At 39.9% G+C, this 22,227-nt stretch overlaps 2 protein-coding genes and 1 long non-coding RNA gene across 4 annotated transcripts; all 3 read right to left on the bottom strand.

The window, feature by feature from the left end:
* Nucleotides 1-1,655: 1,655 nt before the first annotated feature.
* On the bottom strand, nt 1,656-9,467 carry LOC137184277 (coiled-coil domain-containing protein 30-like). Its single transcript, XM_067591766.1, has 16 exons — nt 9,031-9,467; nt 7,850-7,975; nt 7,427-7,564; nt 6,855-7,033; nt 6,379-6,646; nt 6,100-6,222; nt 5,700-5,870; nt 5,220-5,429; nt 4,753-4,910; nt 4,418-4,583; nt 3,597-3,718; nt 3,357-3,498; nt 2,977-3,113; nt 2,491-2,605; nt 2,148-2,212; nt 1,656-1,921 (listed from the first exon to the last, which is right to left on the bottom strand). The coding sequence occupies exons 1-16, from the start codon at nt 9,190-9,192 to the stop codon at nt 1,744-1,746; spliced, it is 2,460 nt and encodes an 819-aa protein (XP_067447867.1). The 5' UTR covers nt 9,193-9,467; the 3' UTR covers nt 1,656-1,743.
* Nucleotides 9,468-12,111: 2,644 nt separating this feature from the next.
* Nucleotides 12,112-17,536, bottom strand: zgc:154075 (uncharacterized protein LOC556929 homolog). 2 transcript variants are annotated; one of them, XM_067591764.1, is made up of 14 exons: nt 17,303-17,534; nt 16,894-17,002; nt 16,477-16,561; nt 16,313-16,386; nt 16,135-16,194; nt 15,804-15,911; nt 15,389-15,445; nt 15,078-15,208; nt 14,756-14,810; nt 14,464-14,556; nt 14,216-14,350; nt 13,691-13,792; nt 12,852-13,013; nt 12,112-12,562 (listed from the first exon to the last, which is right to left on the bottom strand). In XM_067591764.1, the coding sequence occupies exons 1-14, from the start codon at nt 17,314-17,316 to the stop codon at nt 12,434-12,436; spliced, it is 1,314 nt and encodes a 437-aa protein (XP_067447865.1). In that variant the 5' UTR covers nt 17,317-17,534; the 3' UTR covers nt 12,112-12,433. The 2 variants fall into 2 exon arrangements, with proteins under 2 accessions (XP_067447865.1, XP_067447866.1); XM_067591765.1 differs by lacking the exon at nt 12,852-13,013 and having other exon boundaries at nt 17,303-17,536.
* Nucleotides 17,537-18,663: 1,127 nt separating this feature from the next.
* On the bottom strand, nt 18,664-19,901 carry LOC137185334 (uncharacterized). Its single transcript, XR_010928832.1, has 3 exons — nt 19,183-19,901; nt 18,962-19,081; nt 18,664-18,772 (listed from the first exon to the last, which is right to left on the bottom strand). It is a non-coding gene; the product is annotated as an uncharacterized lncRNA (long non-coding RNA).
* Between the last annotated feature and the right edge of the window lie 2,326 nt (nt 19,902-22,227).

Here is a 22,227-nt window from a genome sequence, read left to right as displayed (position 1 = left end):
TTAGAACAAGGATAAAACTTTATCTTTTTTTTTAAACTGTAAAAACATGGTGACAGTTAAAAAGAGCAATTTACAACTAAACTAACGTTAGCCTAGCTTAATTGAGTTGGGTTGGATTTTAACCAGACTGCCATGGCCACTAATAAATAATGTTGCATTATCTAAATAATATAATAGATTTAGTATACTAAATGAGATAAAATTAACAATAAACAATCCCAAATTGGCGTTAGCTGGCCAATCAAACTCCGCTCTCAAACTGAATTAGCTAAGGCTAGTTAGGTTACCTAGCAACCGAGCTAACGCCAGCTGGTTTCAGTTGTGACCTGTGGTTGTGACATTAGCTTCAATGTGCTAGCTCGTTAGCTTAAGATGGAGACTTGCAACTCGACCCCGCTGTGAGACTCGACTTACTTCAGACTTGAAAGCAAAAAGCAGAGGAGACTTGGTTTGGTAATTTGGTGACCAGCGACTACTGTAAAAATGCTACAATAAACGTATTGTGCCCTGTGGAGCGCTGCTAAACTGTCCTGAAATCAAAACATAACAGAGATACGAAACGTATCCTTAACCTAACGCACACCAGAATAAAATGGAAAAAACTTCGATTTCATTAAAAAATTAAGTCTTTTTATTGCATACACATAAATGAGTAGCTCAATAGTTTCCCCTCCTATCGCTTATTTTCCTCCCTGAAATCGTGATAATATTCTGATGCAGAAATCACTTATTATATATATATTTGCTAATTCATGCTTTAAGTCATTAAAAGGGATCCTTTTCGTTTTTGTGAAATATAAGATAAATATATAAGATAAAATATAAGATATATAAGATTAGGTTAAATGATCTCTCCTGGTGTATTTTTTGTCATCATATTGACTTATATAATCAGTACATTTCAGGAAAATGAATTATAAATATTCAGCAGCAGTCCGGCACCGAAACAATCACTCAGAATCTGTCACAGTTTCTTCTTGTAGATTCAGAGAAAAAATAAACGTGTACTGTGTGCTGGTCAGCCGCTGTTTGCTGACATGAGATGTGTTTTGGGGGGCATGAATGACATTCACACACGGTGGCTGTTTGATATCATTATGGATTTGTAAAAATGTCGATTGATGTTGTTTTAAGTTGTTTTTTTTTTTGACTCAATGAAAACCATAAACATGCACTATCGTAGACATTTTTTCATAGAAAAAACCACCGGGTTATAAATTTAACTGGGGAAAAATGCGTATTATTAATACTCCGCTGTTTTATTCCACTGCTACATTTTCCTGAATGTAAATAGTAACAAGTAAAACTTTTTATAAAGTGCTCAATTTAAACTAGTCAAATCTCACCCATGAAATGTCTTCTTCACACTCACTGCACTAGTGTGAAGTACATTGTTCTATCATGTACCATTAGATACAAAATAATAATAAAAATCTTTCCCATAAACCAACACAAGGCTTTCAAGCATTCTTACTTGCTTTGGCGAGGTGATGCAAACAATCAACCAACTCCCCAGACACACACTTTATACATACAAAAATGATTGTGCCACATGTTTAGCTTCCAAATCAAAACTAAGAATCAATCATGACATCCTGTCTTTTAAATATGTCATAAAAAAATATTTGATTTTTACAAATCCCCCAAAACACAGATATCACCCTGAGCAGAACTTTTTTATTATTACTGTCTTTTATCAAGGATATTTGCAGGCGGATGCTGTAGTGCTACCCTCTCATCCTCTCATACCTTATCACTGTTATTAGGAACTAATGGGGAGGTGAGATTCAGGTAGCCCTGCTCTGATGGCTGGTGTGTGGAGACAGATGCTCGAGTGCCGTCCACCACCGCATGCTCGCCAACCTTCATACGGCAGATTGAGTCCAGGATGTCCAGTGGGTCACACGAACCTGACGTCAGACTAGTGACAACAAGGTGGGAAGAAATGGCAGAAAATGCACATAAAAGCACTCAATGTAGTCAAACACCATGTATGTGAATACGTTGGAAATTCTTTGAAGAATATAACAGAGCTTTCTAACACTTTTTTTCTTCTAACAACAAAAATGAAGGTAAACTACAACTAACAAATATTGTTTTAGTAATTGTTTCAAACAAAATTGTGAGCTTTCTTCAAACTGCCTCACCTTAACGTAGATGTGTGCAGGATGCCGTCACAGAGACTTTCAGAGGGGAGCACTTTCTTGGCATTCTGTTGAGCATTTGAACCATTAAAGATCAACAGACATTAAAGTCTCCTTTTACAACAGAGGAAGGGACATGTCACCTATTTTACATTTGGTCAAACCTTGGTGAAGGCCCCTTTTTTAACCTTGGAAACATTCAGTATCAGCAGTGACAATTAAATTTGAAATTCTTCATCTTTCAGTACTAATGTTGTAAGAGCCATTTTAGAAAATTGGCCTTGTGAATTTTTGGGTGGCATGTCCCAGTAAGACTTCAGGCATAAAGATCTGTGTGTGGCGTTACCTCCAGGCTGTAGAACGACTGGTTCCTCAGGGTGCGCTCTAAGGAACTGACTTGATTGGACAGCTTCAGGGTTCGATCCTGTAGGTGTCTGTTTTCCACTTCTAAAAGACTGACCCTAGAACACATTAATGTTCACACTTACTCACAATATGAATATGTCTTCACTAGGGCATGTAGAACACAATAACTTAATTCAAACCCCATGAATTACTGACTTACTTACTGTTATTTTATAGTATTCATTCTTTAAATACAATTAATTTTAGAATTCATGAGACCGATCAATGACAGCAGCAATGATGAGACACTTCAGTCATTTTAACATACAGTATGTTGATTTGATATCCAATCCTAATACTTGATTTCCACTTGGAAGAAAAGGTACTCTACTTAAAGAAATACTCAAACTGCCACCTCAAAAGAAACATCTGTCAAGCATCTGAGCAACAAATTTCAGTCATTCATTAGTGTGATTCAATACAATACCTGTGTTGGGCTGTGGACGCGGCCCTCATGCCGTTGCTGCCCATTTCCTCTGCCTCACTTATCTTCAGCAACAGCACCCTCTTCTCCCCCAAAAGCTTCTCGTTTTCTTCCACCACTTTATGGATCCTCTCCTTCTCCTGTAGGGCGCAGTACATTTATTAGATTTTATACACTTTACAATACATTTTATAAAAGCAGAACATCTGCTCTGAGCAACCTTGCCCCAAGCTGTGAAAACTACAACAACACTAACGTCTCTTCCTGAATATTTAGAAGCTAAAGGGACTCAGGAATCATTCTGATAAAACAGGAAGTGTAACACCTGTTTCCATAACATCAGTGACATAATGACTGGATAGTGACATCATCATGTGCCTGACCTTGTGTGAGAGGCTGGAGGCCAGCGCCAGGTCGTTCTCCAGTCTCTGGATGGTGCTGTCCCTTTGTGTAGTGGCCTTGAGAAAGACCTGCTTGGCCTGACGCAGCTTTGTCTTGTGCTGACTCTGCTTTTCATTGTACTTCCTGGTTGGAGGAGCAGAGGAGCATGGGAAAAGCAACCAAATCTCCATGTGTCTTAATTAGATTATACTATGGACTGTACATGTGTGGGTGTGTCTAACCTGACGTGTGTGTCCAGTTGGAAGAGAACCTGCTGCAGCTCGGCCTGCAGTCTGTCATATTCCTGCTGACTGGCCGCCAGCTCCTCTTTCAGTCTGTGGCTCGACGTCTGACTGTCTCTCGCCTAGAGGACAAATACAAAACATAGTTTTAAACTAAATTCAAACTGGATAAAACACATTTTTAAGCTTCAGGGGAAAAATTACTTTCTTTATTTTTTGTTGTTGAAAACTCCTATAAAATACAATTCAAGCCACAATACACAATGCATAGTTTCAGCAGTTTAATGTAGGGACTATGTTTTTATGCAAATTCCAACAAAAAGTCAAGTAGCACTAAATGATTACAACATATTTGAAAAAACATAAGACTACAGTAAAAAGATACGAAACAAGCAGGGTCTTTTGGGAATTTATGGGGTTGCAGCAACTGATTGAACAGCTTTAAACTAGAAGTATAGATTAAGTGACAGAGCTCAACCAGACTGTATAAACATTGTTCTGGATATGAGCTGTCAGCACGACACCTCTGGAAAAACAAGGCATATAACACTCCTGTTTAATACATGATGAGAACTTGTGCTTGGGAAATACAAACTTATAACAGGGCAGAAAAAAAGAAAAAGATCAACCACCTGCACAGATGTGATCCCATTGAGAAGCTAAGTAAAGACTGAGAATGTGTCAATGGATGTAAGTTGTGAATCACATTTGATTCTAATCTTTGTGAAACCGACATAGTAGGAGTGTAAAAGACGCTTCAGGAGTGGAAACACCCTGCAGTACTAATGACATCTGATCGACTGTTGTACACTGTTCGTTACCTCCTCTCTGGCCTTGTTAAGTTCAGCCTCCAGGATGGATAGACGGGTGTCCAGCTGCTGGACACGGTGGCTGAGCTCTGCATTTGTCCTGGTCAGGGACGCCTCCTTCAGCCTCAGGGAGAGCACCTGCTGCTGCTGCTCTTCCTCACGCTGCTCTATCAGCTTCCTGAGGGAAGAATGAAGGAGAAGATGGATGGAGGGAGGGGGAGAAAGCACTTCTATGTAATATGAATCAGCATCATGTCCGAAAACTTGCAGTGTTGATTATGACAATTTTTCTACTGATGAAACTAAATCAAACTGGGCAGTGTCAGCAGCTCTGCAGTGTGTGTGACCTGGTGATGTGCTCCTCCTGCTGCTGGGCTCTCAGGGCTGACAAGGTGTTAGACAGATCCCTGCTGTCCCTCTCCAGGTGGATGCTGTCGCCAGCCCGAGCTTCCTCCATGCGCAGCTGGTGCTGGGCACTCTTAAGCTGCTGCTGCAGCTCCAACACCTGCCATCACAATAGAGCCACAGGCTTCACTCAGTGAGACAGAAATCATATCGCAAATTTTAAAAAATGGCTATTTGCAATATCATATCTGCTGTGTAGCATTTCAAGACACAGGAAACCACACCACTACAACCACAAGGACTGAGTACGCAGGTTTTCATTCCAACCAAAGACTACGACAGGGCTCAAGTAGAACCTAAACCATAGAGGAAGAACTAATGAATAAAACCTGAGGCCTTTATCATAAAGTAGGCTGAACTAGTCTAACCATGGAAACACCAGGCAGTGATTTCTTGCCCCGGCACTGACCTTCTTGTCAGCAGCAATGAGCCGTGCCCTCTCGGCCTGCAGGTCCTCCTGCAGACTGGTGGTGGTGCTGCGGTTTGTGGAGTTGCGTGCCAGTTCCAGCTCCAGTTCCCTGATTCTTTGCTGCTGACGTTCAGAATCAGCCGCCTGAGTGTGGACGCTCTGCTCCAACTGGACCAGCTTGGTCTGAACCTGCTTCAGCTCTGCACAAAGCTGAAGGAAGCAGAATGAGACAACAGAGCATGAACACAGAAAAGGATGTTTAACACCAATATAACAAATATATTATAAACTATCTAACAGTTAGAATTATTTGTATAGCACCTTTCTTTCCTGTTAACGTTTATGTTACAGTTTCACATTTGCTCATCATAATAATTAGTATTCACAGTGAGGTGACTGAGTGACAAACAGAATGATGATTAAGTGATAACTATCAGTGGCATTCAGGAAATTCCAAATGTGCTGTAATTAAATACCAACTTTCAGTTTTTCCTGGTCCAGCAGGGTGTTGTGTCTCTTCAGGTCCATGTTCTTCTCCTTCTCATAGCGCAACTCTCTCTCTGCTGAGGTGAACAGACTCTGTGCCCTCTGCAGGTCCTGTTTCATCTGTTTAGCCTCCTCTGACTTCTGGCTCATCACTAAGTCCTGGGACTAATGAGGGAAACAAGAGACAGGGCTGTGATATATTCAAATCGGCTATTAACTTAAGTATGAATGCACAATGAAGCTTCCACGATATGAAGAGTAAAGCAATGAAAAGCCAATCATATAATAAACTGAAACTTAAACCTAGTGAATACATAAGGAGGTATTTTAAATTGAGCTGCAGAAACAGCATGACTGTTTGGGAATGTTAATGATGTTTTAGGATAAGATGCACCTTGATTCGTGCCTGGGCTTCATTGATCTGAGCCTGCAGAGCCAGTTGGTGCTGAGAGGCCAGCTGCCGCTCCTCCCCCAGCTTGGTCTGCAGATGATTCAGCTCCTGCTTCAGACATGAAAGCTACACACACAACACACACATGTAGTATATAAATCATATATGATTCTGGCAGAGGAAATGCCCTTCTGCTACAAGCAGGTCAAAGGTTAGGATCAACTACAGAATAGTGTCTTTGAGTTGGTGGGGAAATTACCCTAGTGATGGACATGCACTTACCTGATCCAGGCACTCATCCTTAGTCCTCTCCACTGGACTAAGCCTACACTCTATGTGAGTTGTGAGCAATTCAGATTTCTGGTTGTTACTAAGTGCTTCCTTTGTCGAGGAGAGCTGCTCTTGATGCCACTGGATCTGCCCCTTGAGGCGCTGTACCTCGAGCTCCAGTCTCTCTCTTTCCCCCTCAGCCGCCAACTTCTCCTGGAGACTGTTGCTCAGTTTGGCCTGGAGCTCAGCAGTCTGCAGCCGCTCAGAAACCATTTCATCCCTGCAAAGTATGCACACGTATGCAAAACAGGTAAGCTCCAGCATGCCAGTCCTATCTTGTGACCGGCCAAGAAACAAGATAGAAGTACCAGCTGCAGCAGTGCTATCATGTCTCTCCCAGCTCTGCTCCATCTCTATTTCAACCCACATGTTTCAAAAATACAACTGCATGATACTCTGAGCACTGTGAAGTCTAAACTGACAACAACCTCAGTCTGTTGTGTGCTGTCTGGAGGCTGCTGAGTTCCATGGTTAGCCGGTCAGCCTGCTCCTGTAGCTGGTCAACCTGCAACCGGTTTTCCCGCAGGTCCTCCTGGGTCTGGTTACTGTCCTTGTAGTGCTCTGCCTCACTCTGGAGTTGGCGGTGGGCGCGCTCCATCTGGGCTACCTGGCAGACAGAGAGTCAAAGACAGAAATTCATTTTAATGGTGTAAATTTCAATATGATGCAAGTTTTGGCAAATCCTTTACATATGCTGTAAATTAATGTTGACATATTTTTATGTTGTCAAGTCAATTTTCCTTGATTAACACTGAATATACATATATATTATATTATGTTCACATTTTAAGACTATTTTTTTCTTTTTTATAAACACTTAATTTAAGTAAACAATGGAAGTGGACATGTTTTTGCTTATTAATGTTAATGTCTACTTTGCACTATTTCCACTAAAACCTAATTTTTATCTCTTTAAATATTTCCTGTATTTTATAATCATTCAAGTTACATCATGTTTAAAAAGACTTATGCAATGTGTCAGTGGACAAAATTAACAAACCTTTTCCTCCAGAATGGCTTTCTCCCCCTTGACTTGGTTGAGGCTCTTGATCAGTGTTTTCCCTTGTTGGCATTCAGTCTGAAGGCTGTTGACCTCGAGTCTCAGCTTCTTCAGCTCTCGCTCGCCAATCTGCAAAGCCTTGTATGTGTTGAGAGTGAAGAAAGTTTGTGCTGTTAAAGAAAATATGTGGTTTGTGACAGGTTAAAATTGACAATTAACACGCATGGCACTACTTCCTTTTTTCCATTCCTGTTTTAGTTGCACGTGTGTTTCCAGTAAATATTTTTATTTTTAATAATATGACAAAAAGCTTCAGAACTAAACTTCTTGAACTATAAATTTAATTGCACACCCTTGTGTATCTGTGGTGTTATTATTCTTTCTGCACAGTCAGATGAAGCATTAGATATATGTGGTGTTTACCTCCTTGTCTTTTTTAAGTGCGGCCTGGGCAGCACTGAGGTCCACCTCCAGCTGTTTCCTCCAGTCCTCCTCAATCAAACGAGCTTCTAGCAGAGCCAACCTCTCCTGTCTGCTGTCCCTTAAGTGCTTCATACACGGTGAAAGGGGAACACAATGCAATTATAAGTTGAATTGAGGTGAAGTCTATATTTTTGAGGTCGATTTGAAGTATCTAAAATCTTTTGATGTACCATGATTTATCTTCGCACACTGATGGTTAAGGTTTAACATTATTACTCCTTTTAACATTAACTTTCTATGTGAGAGGAAAACCTGGTAAGAATTTTATTGTATAGTAAAACTGGTTTCTATTTTATTCTATTTGAATTGAGAGAACATTCAATGGAGAACATACAATGTCAAAGAATCATGCATGGATGATTAAAGTGGGAGTAGTACAGCTGGTGAAAATATTGCAAGTTAGACTTGGAGATGCAAGTGACCCAGCATGCTGTTGTCAGAGACATGCAGTTTGAAGGTGAGACTCATCATCAGTGCGGGCCTAGAGAGAAGTGAGGGCAAATAAATTAATAACTTGTATTTCAGCAGTCATAGCGGTCATGTGCACATCGTCAGCTTGTTATTTTAAAAAGTAGTGCCACTCTGAAACAAGCCAGTGATGCCCCTGTTTGGCTTTTTATCACAACACCTGTGTTAGTTATGTCAGTATAAGCTGTGAGGTGGGAACCTACAGGGGTAATATTGTGTTTGCTCTGACCAGACCTGCGCAGCCCAAACAGCTTCTTCCATGGACTCTGGGATGAACCCTGCTGAGAGGAAAGACCAGTGTGTGCAGAATCACACTAGACAATAAATGAGTTATCATTAAAAGTTAAAAGAAAAGGAGGAGGGAGGCAACACCCCGATGTCTTCCACCAGCAGCACAAAGAAGAGACAGAGACTCACCTCAACAAGTTTATGTGGTTTCTGCATTTGCTTAGGATGGTTAATCATTACAGTTCACTACACATGAAGCCTTTGGAACAGGTTCATTTGAAAATGAAGTATTACCAGAGACTGTAAATTCATTATTTAATATGGTAGAGGCAGTTCAAATGATGAAAATTAACTACACCACAGCATTTACTATATTCACATTGCCTTTCCTTTCAAGGATATTCTGATGTAGGTCAGTCCTTTACCTGGAGGTGGACCTCCCTCCAGTTGTCAGGGAGGCTCTGTCTGTCCAGCCTCCTCACAGCAGCTTCCAGCCTCTCCAACAGTGTCGTCTCCACCAGCAAGTAAACCATCTGTTCACTGGGGCTGCTCAAGCCCATCTCTCCAAGGTCCTCCTGAGCCGACATCTCCGCCAGCTCCTTGCTCTGGCGCTCCAGAAGAAAGGGGAGTTTTCACTGGTCAGTAGTTTGTCAGGCAGGACTATGAAATAACATTTAAGACAGTATAGAGCTATTAGAAATACTGTTGTATGGCGGCAGACTTAGCATAAACACAGATAAAGGTGAAGTCAGTCATTCTGGAGAAAGATTGTTGATATTTGAACTCAACACCCAAACAAATACAGCCCTCCCTGTGTGCTCAAATCCATGGACACACATTGCCAAGGAAACAATACTAACAACTGGCAGTGATGCCAACTTAGCAATTTTGTTGCTAGAATTAGCAACTTTTTAGACTACCATGGCAACTTTTTTTTTTCAAAAAGCACCTAGCAACAAATTTAGCTACTTTTAAAATGTATTTATTATGCATATTTTCCCTCTAAATGACACAAAAAGGATTTCTCTGTCACAACACATGGTCTGCCTGCCTGGCTGCAAAAGTGCATTGTGAGTGACGTCAGCGGTAGTGACGTCTCAGCTCAATAGACAGGCACAGGCAGCAGCAGTCAATTGTTTTTTGGCCAATACAGTGCTTAAACTATAATTGTTCAGAATGTGTAGTTTTACTAGTTGATAAGAAAATAATTGTTCAATAATTCAATGTATCGTGTTTAAAAATAAAAAAATATCTGATCATAAAAAATGTGTTGTGTTATATTACTTTTACAAGTAAAAATATGTGATAAACAAACAAATCTAAACTAAAAAATTTCAAATCATAGTTTTCGTCAAGATGGACAGTCCATTTGAGTAGAAACTGTCACTCTACATAATGACAGTTTTACGTCATCACGCAATGACAACTTTTTTTAGCAACTGCTCCATTTACCAACTTCTTCAGTCAGTTTTGGGAGTACAACCACTTGGTTCACCCAGGGGGTGGTGCCCTCAACACGTTCTGCAATGTCCATGTCCACCAGTTCTTTTATCTTTTCCTCCACAGCCTCCTGGAGGTTGTATGGTATGTCTCTGAGTGGCTGGGCCACAGGTTTCACCTTTAGGTTGATGTATAGGCTAATCTGCTTGGTGTTCAACTTTCCCACTCCATTTGTGTATTGCTGCTGGAGTCTATATTTAATGTCTGTAACAGCTGAGACATTTTCACCCGTTTTCAGAACTCCTAGCTTCATGGCTGTCTTTTTCCCAAGGAGTGGTTCACCATCGCCTTTAACAACAATTAATTCTGCCTGATGAGTCCTGTTACCAATTATGATTTTATACTTGAATGCCCTCTTGACTGGCAGTGACTGACTGGATGAATATGGGTACAAATTTCTCTGTTCTTTTGGCACATATGAATAGCATTTTATCTTTACTGCCTTCAGTCTGTCTCATACATTTTCTCTCATCACATCACTTGTAGCACCTGAATCTACTAACATTTTCAAGTCTACGCCCCCCACACAAAAGTTAAGTCTCTCTGATATTTCATCCTCTTTTACAATAAATATAAAATCTTTTTGTTCTACCTCAACAATGTTCACATTGTTTTTTTTTATCCTTTTGTGTGGCACATTTTTGAGAAATGGTCTTTTCCATTACACTTGTGACATGTCTGTGTGCAGGGCATTTGGGATCCTCTCCCATATGATCAGTGTAACCACATCTATATTTTTTTCTCTCTGTTTTGCCCTCTTCTTTATCCATTATCTTTCCTTTCGTTTTCATGTGCTTCCCTCCTTTTTGTGTAAAATGATGAACAGTTTCTGTCTCCCTCTTTTCTCCATTCATAGACATAGCGGCCATCTGTTCCTCAATTCTTACACACTGTGAGGCGAGTGTTAGTCCATGCCCTTCCTCCAGTAATTTTCTGTGCACATATTCTGACATACACTTACACAGAGTTGCACCCTTATCTGGTTATCTGTATCTGCTTGAAAATCACAGTCTCTTGCTATCTGTCTAAGATGTGTAGAAAACTGTTGCATGTCTACTTATTGGCTTTTATGCCAAAGCTACTTGGCTCTACCAGCTTTCTCTTGTGGACAGTTGTTGGAAGCCTTTTCCATGTGGTCGTTAAACCTTTTCCTCATTATTGCTGTGATACTCCTCAGCATTTTGAGGTCTGCTTGTCCTAAATCACAGACGTTGTTTCACTCAGCAGATGGCAGCTCCTCCAGTCATGTTTTCAGACCAAATGTTTTGACTTCTAATAGTGACACCTTGTGTTTAAAAGATGTTAATGCTTTGGTGATAAACGCTTGGCATAGAGGACAAAAACATGGATATTTTTCTGTTGTTACCTTTAGAATTACGCATATAGGTTTAGAGAATATGACCAGAATCAAAGGCAGGCTGTAAAGGCTTGTGTTGTTAATTGATGTAAATCTCTACTATGTTGGGCAGCAACTGAAGCTGTAGTCTGGATAACACTCTGCAAACAAAAGTAGAGCACCTGTCATCACCTGTCATTAAATTAATAAGAATAGACAAGGAGAGTAAATGGCTTATTTCACTTTTAGATTATGAGTTTCATCTTATTTTAATCTTATTAGATAAATAAGATCAGTCTTGTAACTGTTGACTTTTGAACTGAAACAATTAATCGATCGACAAAATCTACCAGCGACAATGTTGATGATTGATTGATCATTTCAATCATTTTGGCCTAGCTCCAGCTGCAGCTAGTAAGCAGGATTTTTTGCTTTCTGACTGTCTTATGTGATGATAAACTGAATATCTTTTTAGCTTTTGGATGAAACAAGCAATGTGAAGAAACCCCAGTAACTGATGAAATGATCCATTGCTTGTGTATATTACTGTACTTTCTCACTTCCAGGACACCGACAGTGTCATTGCTGGGCGGCTCCTGGGGATAAACCCCCCAACTGTCAACCTGACCACAGCAGCTGTGAGATCACATTAAGAGACATTAAGAGCAAATTATAATCAAAGACAATTTTAATTTAACAGATTCACATTTTTCAGTGGAGATCATGAGTCTGTTACATGAACACTTCTTATCAAGAAAACATCACAAATTAACAAACACATAATGATGACATAGTACATATATAATTTAAAAACTGAACAGATTCACTCATTCATTCATAAACACAGATTATAAATACACAATTAAAATCCCTGAGCAATGTGAATTAAACTTCAAGATTTGGCCTTTCATTCGTCAGTCGAATTGTTTCATTAATCATTCAGATCATTATAGTGTTTGCTTTTAAGATGAGATTAAATGATTTTTAGTCTTCTAGCTCTGACTTGTGTCACCACAGTAAACCACCCTGCTCTCCAGTCGTGAACGCTCCGCTTCAAACACCAGCAAATGGCTCAGCAGCGTCTCCTCAGGACCCGAGCGGATCAGAGATGGATTGTTGTTCTGCACACACACACACACACACACGATTAATCAACCATCACAGTTTCCAAATCTTTAACATTAATTTAGTGTTAGTACCTCTGCAACAGTTACACAAATGTAAATACAGCGTCTTTGTTATATGTCGTTATTCCTTAATGTGGCCGAACTTCTACAACTACAAATTCAACTCAACTGTCCACAAAAGATAAAGATTCAAATGAAAGCTGTTCAAATATTGAAACAACCAAATGAGCTCCACAGGAAACTCTGTATTAATAAAAACTAATGTGCATTTATAAGCTCTCACCGCTACAGCAGAGATAAAGGCCTCCATAAGGTGGTAGTCTGCTCCACCGTGTCCACTCATGCCAAAATGCCCGGGAGCGTTATTGCGTGCTGTGTGTTTTGTGGATTTCTGGGTCAGAAAGTCAAAGACACGGATCTCATGGCCCTCATATGACAGCTCCCCCTGTAAAGACAGCAGCATTTAGCTGATGCATCCATCTTAGAAGCATCGTTAAAGCTCTGCAGCTTCAGCTTACAGTTATATTTTAGACAACAGTGTACATTCAGCTTTGTGGCAGTTTGAGGAAATCAGAATGACGATGCTACAAGCTCAAAGTGAGATCCATGAGGAAATGGTTTTCGGAGTCTGATGTAGAGAAACTTGACCGGCAGAGCTGCTGAACACCTTTGAGATGATGTGGAACAATGACTGTGAGCCAGACCTTAACGCCCAACATCAGTCCCCGACCTCACTAATGTCTTGTGGCTGAATGGGAGCAAATCTCCAAAATCCTGTGAAAAGTTTTCCCTGAAGAGTGAAGCCTGTTATGTTACAGCAGCAGAGTCATAGTGGTGGTTTTGGAAAGACATGTTCAATATACGACTGTGTTTGGATGTCCACATACTTTTGGCCAGTTAGTGTGTGTAGTCAACACTACTGTGATATTTAATTTTTTTTCATTATCACCTGTCTACAAACACTTTTGATTGGGCACAATGACTTTGCTTCATGTGAGCTAATACTTGACATCTTCATCTTCTTCATGTAGATTTTCTTTCTTTGCAGAACCTCTTGTAGCTCAAGTATTAGCACTTCCTCCCTCTTTCTGTTTCTTCTGTCCACATTCCTCACAGTCCTACCTTGCTGCCATACATAGTTGTTTTCCTCTTGCATATCTCCTCAGTGAACGCCACCATGGAAAAGGCTGCTGTCAGACCCCCTTCAAACTCCATGTTAACGACCTGAACGAGAAGATAAACAAGACAAGACAACAAAAGTGCAGATGTGTTAAGATTTTAAACAGCTGTAACAAACCAATACAGCCTGTGTATTTCAGTAATGCCACACAGTAATCAGCTGCTTCTAGACAGCATCTCAGATGATTTGGTAAATATAATGGAGACGTCAACGAGGCCACATCTTCACTCTTTCATGTGAAAACCACCAAATACATACAAAAAATAATAATACTACCTACTTTATTTGACCTTATGTCTGATATCACCATGGATACTGGTGCATCTCTGATGGAATTTGAGTTAAACGTGTTTTTAAGCAAAAACAAAAGTTAACGGGTTAGAAAGTGACAGTACGCTGTGCCGTGGAGATTGAGAACCAGCCTCAAACTCTTGTTGCTCTCTCAGTCTACAAATGTGTTTTCTAACCTGGTTACTGCAGACATCATTGTCACACTCGTAGACACAGCGGCCATACGGTCCAGTCCTCAGTGCCTCAGTTACTGACTCGATGTCTGGGAACGAGCTCGGACATATGACTGATACGGGCCAGCCGGTGTGACCCTAGCACACATAAACACACACACACACAGTTTGTAAAGCAAGCAAAGCACAATTTTCAACCTGCGGTCAAGTTCTAAAGATAATTGGTGTAAATAATGTGTTGAGATGTTCACCTGTTTCACTCTGTCCAGGTAGATTTTGCGTGCTGAGTAAGGACAGACTGCTTCTACTGAACAATCCAGACAGCGATCTGCAGCACCTGTTGGCTGATCAAGATAAACTAGAAATGTTACATTTTATATTCATGCTCAGTGTGTGTGGAGATTTCTGTTAGAAATAATGCAGAGAACACAAAATAAACACAATCAACAACCAGTTTGTTCTTATCTGCAGTGGCTGCTTATTTCCTTTGTGATAAAGGTGATTTCTTTGTTTTGGGCCACATAAAGTGAACAGACTACACACCTTGTTGTCTTTGTGGAAGTGGCTGACGGATCCAAATGATGACATTTTCACACACCTGCCAAGTACAAACTGTGATGTTAATGATTCATATTAAGAAAAACAAAACACACAGCAAACAACCACGTCCACTGACGAGGCAGAGACTGGGTAAGGGGTCTAGTTTCTGCTGGCTCTGTTTGGATAGAGGCATCGACAAATAAATATTCTTGATGTCACACAGCTGATCAACCGTCTTATTTCAGTATTTAAGTGTTAACTGCATCTTACTTCTAAACATCAGGCGAGCTTGGAGTTGATCATTAACAGCTGTTTGTTTGTTTACCTGCGTCCTCCGGCCCAGTGATGTATGAGGTCGATGTCATGACATGATTTGGCCAAAAGAGCAAAAGAGCTCTCTGCTTCATTCCTCCAGTTTCCTCGAACAAATGAGTGGGCGAAGTGATAAAATCCAACCTGGAACAAGAGGTAAAATATATGTGTGCATCAGTTTGAACTGCATGAAGAAAAGAAAAATAATATGACAAAACTAATGATTTAAATTCATGAACAAAAGCAACAATATGTTACAGTTATATTAAAGAGTTAAATAAGGAGCTCTGACGATTTACAATATTATTTTATTTCTATTCTTACCGGCTCAAGGTGCTGAATATGGATCACATCACCAATAACACCAGCATCTATCAGCTCCTAGAAAAAAAAACAAAACTATAATTAGCTTTTCCTGCTTAAAATTCAGTTTCAGGTTTACAGTTATCAGATCTTCAGAAGTGACTTTAATCAACTCTATTGATGGTTTGATTCATCACAAGTAAAGACAATTTAGCATTTTCATGTACAAGAGGTGCTGCTACTCCCAATAGAAATACAACTAAACAAAACTCAAGTCAAACAAACTGGAGAGCTTTATTTGTGGGATGATCAGCTGATCTGGATACTGCTGATGCTGTGAGTGTGTTGCTGATTTGAATTAGGGATCAATAATCCTAACTCTTTCACAAGAACCCAGACTGAGATCTTCAACCCCAGAGCCCTGACCCCTGTTCACCTTAATCTTGTGGATGACGGGATCATAGCGGAGAACATGACCCACCGATAGCATCACACCACTCTGCACACAAGCCTCCACGATCGCTGTGCAGTCTTCAGCAGTCGTCTAAAGTCATGGAAAACATTAATGTGCAAATGCAAACGTAGAAAGAGTTTTAGTATTTTACAAACAGACACTGAAGGATGAAATAGTATCTTTTCTGAAATTTGCAATGTACTTGGAAGAATTTTTTGCCTCATGAATTAAAACACAAAATCAATCTGTATGATCAATAACACCAATATCAAAGTGAACGTCATACATTATGTTTATAATTATTTACACTCACTGCCATTGGTTTCTCCAGCAGTACATGGTAGCCCTTCTTTGCAAAGGCCACCGCAGGTTCCTGATGAACATAAACTAGTTTAATTGACTGATTTTCCACAGAACAAATATTTCAGACCAATAAGTGTGTGAAAACACAAACGACAAAACACATACAGAATATATGTAAATATATTTACCTTATGAAGGCGGTCTGGAGTACAAATCAACACAGCATCTGCAAACTTCTCTCTTTCAACGATACTGTGCCAGTCTGATTTGAAACAAGAGCATTAAATAACTTATTATGAGGCAGATAATTATAAACTATTTAAATGCTGTTTTTACTTCTTTTAATGCTCACCTTCAAATATGTTTTCATCTACAATTTTGTGTTGCTGTTGAAGTTTCGTGCGAGCAAATTTTCTGGGATCAGCTACTGCAACAACCTGAAATAGTGAAGCTGAGTTAATGTGTCTGTCAATCATTACAACTTAATACCTGGACAATGATGACATTTAGGCAGCAGTGGAAACAGAAACCAAAATCCTTTATGTAAGTTAAAGCAGTTGAGGGACTATTTTAATTGAACAACATTAATTAAAGGACATGATTGTACTTTTCTATTACAATGTATATGTTTTTATTTTCATGGGTATCTCATCTCATCATAGATGACTTGGCTGACAGGAATTTTATCAATGCAGTCAATGAAGAAAACAATCCACGATGATAACTGTGTTACTGAATCTCCTCCTTGTTAAATGCAGGCTGCACTGACCTTCATGCGTTCAGGGTGGATGGAGGCAAACTGGGAGTAGATCTCCCCTCGACTGCCAGCTCCCACCACGATGACACGGACAGAGGAAGTCATGCTGACACCCTGTGAACTTTGACACAAACCGAAGCTTTCAGACTCTTGTTCTCAGTGCCTGATAAACAGTCATATGTGATCACCTCCACAGTCTTTGTCAGAGACACCACACCTCTATTATCTGAGTTATCATTAACCACATCTCCAGATATTGATTATAAACTGAAATATTTACCATGTTAACATTTCTCTTTCCTTACAAATGAGCTGGTTAAAGACCTTAACAGACACAGTATGAGAGCTTAATAAAATGTATAAACCAAACATTCGTCTGGTAAATAAGATCTGTCACTTAATGTCATGGCTGGCTCTGTACCTATTTTGTCCCATACGACGGTCTTCCACGTTGGTCTAGTTTTGTTCAGATACGACTTCAAAAACAGAAGTCCACTGAATAAACGACTACAACTCAAGAATCGGCTACAATCGTGGAAAGCTTCACTTCCTCGAACAATAAAAACAGTCACAAAGCAGTCAGACAGCTGCCTGACGCCCCCTGCTGCACCATGCACTTGTGCTGCGTTCAGGGCTCCTCGTAAACTCCTGCTTCCTAGTTTAAACATCGGAACTTGTTACATGGTTAAAGGTAAAATACACCCTAAATAGAACTCACACACCTGGGAAATTATCAGATATTCAAGTAATACGATAAAGAAGAGCTGAGAGGCTGTATTTTGTCTTTTGAAGACTATTCACCATTCATACAATCAATTTTTAGTCCATTTAAGGCATTTAGATCCATTTCAGTTTGGGGCACATTGAAATATGAGGTTCATTGAGGCCACATAGCCTTTATGTACAGAAAAGCCTCTCAGTTGGAGTAATGGGAGATTTCTCGCTCCAGTTTTCATGTACAGAGCTACTTCCTTATCATTCTGGTCACTCAGCATCCTCTGTTTTTCCTGGATCTTTACACTAGGTGTCGCCATAAATATACAACACAATGAGCAGTTAAACTGTACTTCATCTAAGCTAAGAATAGTAATAGTAAAAATTGAGCAAACACTTGAAAATGAACTTGACTGTCATGTATTTCTGTTTTTGTTGTCAAGTACTCAGTAATGTCCTCCATGCTGACAATCAGCTAGTGGTGATCCAGCCTCTAACATTTGTTATTAAAAGAGCTGAATGTGAGTGCAACTGATTCTTTGTAAACAACTTTATTTGTCACAGTTGAAATCCATCATCTGTACCTGATGAGTAGAAATATGAATATGCACTCTAACCTAACTAGATTTATATTATGATTTATTACTGCAGAATGGTTCACCTGGTATTGAAGGCTTCAGTGCACTCAGAACTCAGTTTACAAACGTCCTTGTGAATTGCATGCAGCTCCTGGGTGAGATAACACACAGTTAACTGTCAAGAGTCTCAGTATTTCCCCGATAATCCCCCTTTAAAGGAGAATTCACATCAGACGGTCAACAGACAACTTTTTTTGGACACTATTCCCAAAAGTCTTTATCTTTAGGGAAAGTGTTAAATGTTTTGTTGTAAACTAATTTAATTATTTTTATGTGTGTAATTCAAAGAAGATTGACAAGCAAGAGGGATGGAAGCATCATTCTGGCACTCCTTCCTTGATATCCTCCTACTTTCTACACACATTGTAAAATGCAGCAGCAGCAAAATGCAAATTTAGTAGCTGGCTGTTATTAACTGAACCTACATTTTCTAGATGAGATTTAACGCGTAGGAAGTGTTTCTTCTCCTCCTGCAGTATCTTCAGATCCTCCCTCAACTGTCCATTCCTGGTCATCAGCTGATTGAAGCGTTTGCAACCCTAGAATAAAACATATGTTCGATAATAATAATAACAATAACAGGTGTTTTACACACACACACACAGACACACACACACAAAACAAACCCCAGAAACTGTGAATATGAGGGTCAACTAAAAAATTTTTTTGAAAAATATGAAAATCTAATTTGAATTTATGATCAAGGGGATTCTCTGGGTAACACTAACCCTGTCCAGTTTGTTTTCCATTGAGCAGGTGGTTTTTAGCAAGCAGCTGTTATCAGATTTACAACTGCGGTGTGCAGTTCCCCCACTCTGTCCTGCCAACTTCCTCTCCCATTCCAAAATCTGAAAACAAAGCCAACAAGTAGGGTCAACTGTGGTAAGAAAACCAGGAGGAATTCATCATGCAGCACTCTGTCAATGGTCTTCTGGAAAACAGACTTCACCTGTTAAGATGCTACTTCGCCTTTTTCTTCTTCCAGCTCCTCATCTGTTCTTTCTTCACAGGCCAACATGGCAGTAAGATCTTTAACAACTCTAACATCATTCTGATGGTTAAAACCACTCTGAGAGACTCTGAGACTGTGTAAAAGCTCTTCCCCATCATCCTGGAGCCTCTGGATCTCTCGTCTACCACCGACAGAGAGACACAAACAAATACATACACACACAGTTTGGACAAAACAGGTGAAACTTGCAGAGGAGAATTACCTTTCAGCTAAATATGAAAACACAGAAAAGAGGCAACTTCAAAGACAGAAAACACTGGAATGTGTCTTTGCTTAGTGAACAAAAAGTAAAAGTGTTATTTAAAAAAAAACACACACACTCAGTGGAAGATTTGGAATCAAGGGTGCAAACAAGAGGAAAAAATCCACTGCGCTGGGTTCAGCCATGTTATATTAAAGGCATTTTATTGTACCTCAAGACTCAGAGTGCCTTGGATTTTTCCCTCTCATTCACACAACAGATGCCTTTAAAAGCACCAGCAGTCTTTTTTTATTCACTGTTGTTGTTTTGACTTCATAGTTTTGATACTTAAGATGATCCTGAAGTGTGATACAGTAGTTTGCTATAAGAGATACTTTCATCTTGAGCTTCCATCTGACCCAGAAACATTCTGCATGTCTTCCACTTTGATCTTATCTCCTCTCTTGTTCTCCGATATTATTACTGATATCATACAAAAATATCTGTAGTTTTTTCATTGACTAAAAATACAATGAAATGTATTGTCACATGTTTATGGAGACATGAATGTTTATATAATTATAAAAATTTGACTGAATGTATTAAATCTGTTTATTTCATATTTAAAGTATTGAACATAAACTCAACATCATTGTATCACTGTAAAATATCTCTGGGATTTGTAAGTTTTGGCAAATAAAGGAAGCTACTTGTCTCTGTAGAGGAGGCCTTGGGTTTTTTTTTCAATATTCCAGCTGTCAGCTGGAATACTGGAACAATTAACATCTATGTGATTCAGCTGTTGGCACCCGAAATTATGATACTGGACTGCAGGTCTAAACTTGTTGAGCAAATTATGCCAGCAGGTATCTTTCCAGAAGCATCTGCTGCTCATTGTTTTTCCCATCATCATTTTTTTTTTTCAGTTTGGGCTTAAAATACAACCATCAGTATTACAGTATTAAAATCTAAATAAGTACAGCTAAACATGTAATTACATACACACACAGTGTACTAAAGTCAGTATGACTCACATCGCATCATGCTAATGGCTCTCCGGTTGTATGAGGAAATCACATTCCTTCATGGAGGGAGGTGTCCGTCTTAATTACCTTGTGATCATAATAATGTCAACAGCACTGAAAAGTCTTGGTTCACTTCCAGGATGAGTAATGCTGGAGTGTGTCGCAGGGTCCATACTTCAGATAGATCACGTTGTGTTGATGGTTGGACTGACACAGTTATACTACTGTGGCAAGAAGGGTGTGTAGAGCAAACTGTAGAAATGATGAAATGATTGAATCTTTGACCTGCTGCCAGGACGGGATTACAGCAGTAGTGTGAACAGACACTCCTTTGGGCAAAGCTCGATTTTCCATTTGATGTAATCTATGCAGTAATTCTTTCAGAGGTCTCTGAGAAAATCACAAACATTTCTTTTCTGATAGAATGAAACTTATATTAATAACATCTGTCTAACTTTTCTCTTTTTCTGAGTAATGAAGATCAAACTGGAGGAGTTTCCTTCTCCTCTGTCTTCATGAAGCTATATGGTCCTCACCAGAACAGGTCTGACACATACACACACACATACACACGCAAACACACATACAAAATGCCAGATAGACTGGCAGCTTGCTCCAGGAGACAAGTTTGCAAACTGAGTCAGCAGCTGTATTTCTGAATGACTCAACCAGTCCACCACAGAGCCCTTTCGTTTATCGGAGCCCTGCCCTCAATCCTCCCTCACACACAGGCACGCACTGCCTACGTTTTATTCGTGGCCTTACCTCACCACAGCATCACTTCCTTCCACCTAAATCAGCAAGGATATGTCTTCAAATAGCCAGCAGCAATAAGTCATGTGAAAATCAGTGCTGGTGACGTTTTATGATTGGTGTGGTAAAATCAGCAGAAGTAGTTTGTCATGGGACGGTTTATGTAAAGATTTAATTTTTATCCATCGACTCTGTGGTTTCTTACAATTCAAGGATGTTTTTTCACTTTCCTTTTGTGCTTGAGACTCTATTTTTCAGTAATGATATACGATGATGACATGCTGTGGTGAGTGATGTGGTGAATTTTCTGCAGAGCTAATAATCCTATGATCCTGCGAGTCATTTACTGCATGAATCAGTAATGTTGCCAGGAAAAGACTCCTACGTCTGCTTTGACTTTTCTTGGACGCTACCTGCTTTAATGCGGTAATATCTGCTGGAGGGCTGTTTAAGTGTCACACTGCATTTTTCTCCCTTACAAGACAGGCATCCGTGAACAAGGAAGTGGAGGAGGAAAGCAAGGAGGGGAGCATTAAACTATAAAAACATGGCATCGTGCAGTCTGGGCTTTGTCGGTGACTCAACAGGAAATGACGGAGCGGGAGTAAGTAAGGTGAGAGAAGGAAAGGGAGGAGGGTGGGAGCGAGAGGAGAGATAGAAAGAGGGAAAAAGGGAAGTTCGAGTAAGTCATGCCTCAGGACTCTGAGCTATGTTGTGGGGAGAGACAGACAGGGAGAGATCATACCATGGTTTTCTCAGGAAATCTGTAGGCCATGAAAACACAGATGGCCTCGTCATCCCCCCACCCCACACACTACTTTGCACAATAGAGTCGTGACGTGTACACACACATGTTAAATAATCAGCCTGCTGAGCAACAATATTACCAAATTTTGCAGTTTTCCAGAAGGATGACCTTGTATGTCATGTGTTGATTCAAAAAAGACTTTGACCGCAGATCGAGTTGTGTAAACAGCAAAAGCAAATGTTGACAGTGACGTCCTGTACTGTTAAAATTAAAAA

The sequence above is a fragment of the Thunnus thynnus genome, chromosome 6 (genome assembly GCF_963924715.1).
Source record: "Thunnus thynnus chromosome 6, fThuThy2.1, whole genome shotgun sequence".
Classification (NCBI taxonomy): Eukaryota; Metazoa; Chordata; class Actinopteri; order Scombriformes; family Scombridae; genus Thunnus; species Thunnus thynnus.
The sequence above is the reverse complement of the archived record's forward strand: the minus strand, read 5'-3'. Positions and strand labels throughout refer to the sequence as shown.

What these genes read in the sequence shown, in the direction of transcription:
- LOC137184277 (XM_067591766.1), bottom strand. Translation starts at nt 9,192, where the DNA reads ATGTCGGCTCAGGAGGACCTTGGAGAGATGGGCTTGAGCAGCCCCAGT. An exon ending in TTAACAAGGCCAGAGAGGAG is followed by an intron (nt 3,719 to 4,417) that starts GTAACGAACAGT and finishes TTTGTCCTCTAG; the next exon opens with GCGAGAGACAGTCAGACGTC. An exon ending in CTGCACACATCTACGTTAAG is followed by an intron (nt 1,922 to 2,147) that starts GTGAGGCAGTTT and finishes TGTTGTCACTAG; the next exon opens with TCTGACGTCAGGTTCGTGTG.
- zgc:154075 (XM_067591764.1), bottom strand. An exon ending in ACTTCCACAAAGACAACAAG is followed by an intron (nt 14,557 to 14,755) that starts GTGTGTAGTCTG and finishes TATCTTGATCAG; the next exon opens with CCAACAGGTGCTGCAGATCG. An exon ending in ACCTGGACAGAGTGAAACAG is followed by an intron (nt 14,351 to 14,463) that starts GTGAACATCTCA and finishes TATGTGTGCTAG; the next exon opens with GGTCACACCGGCTGGCCCGT.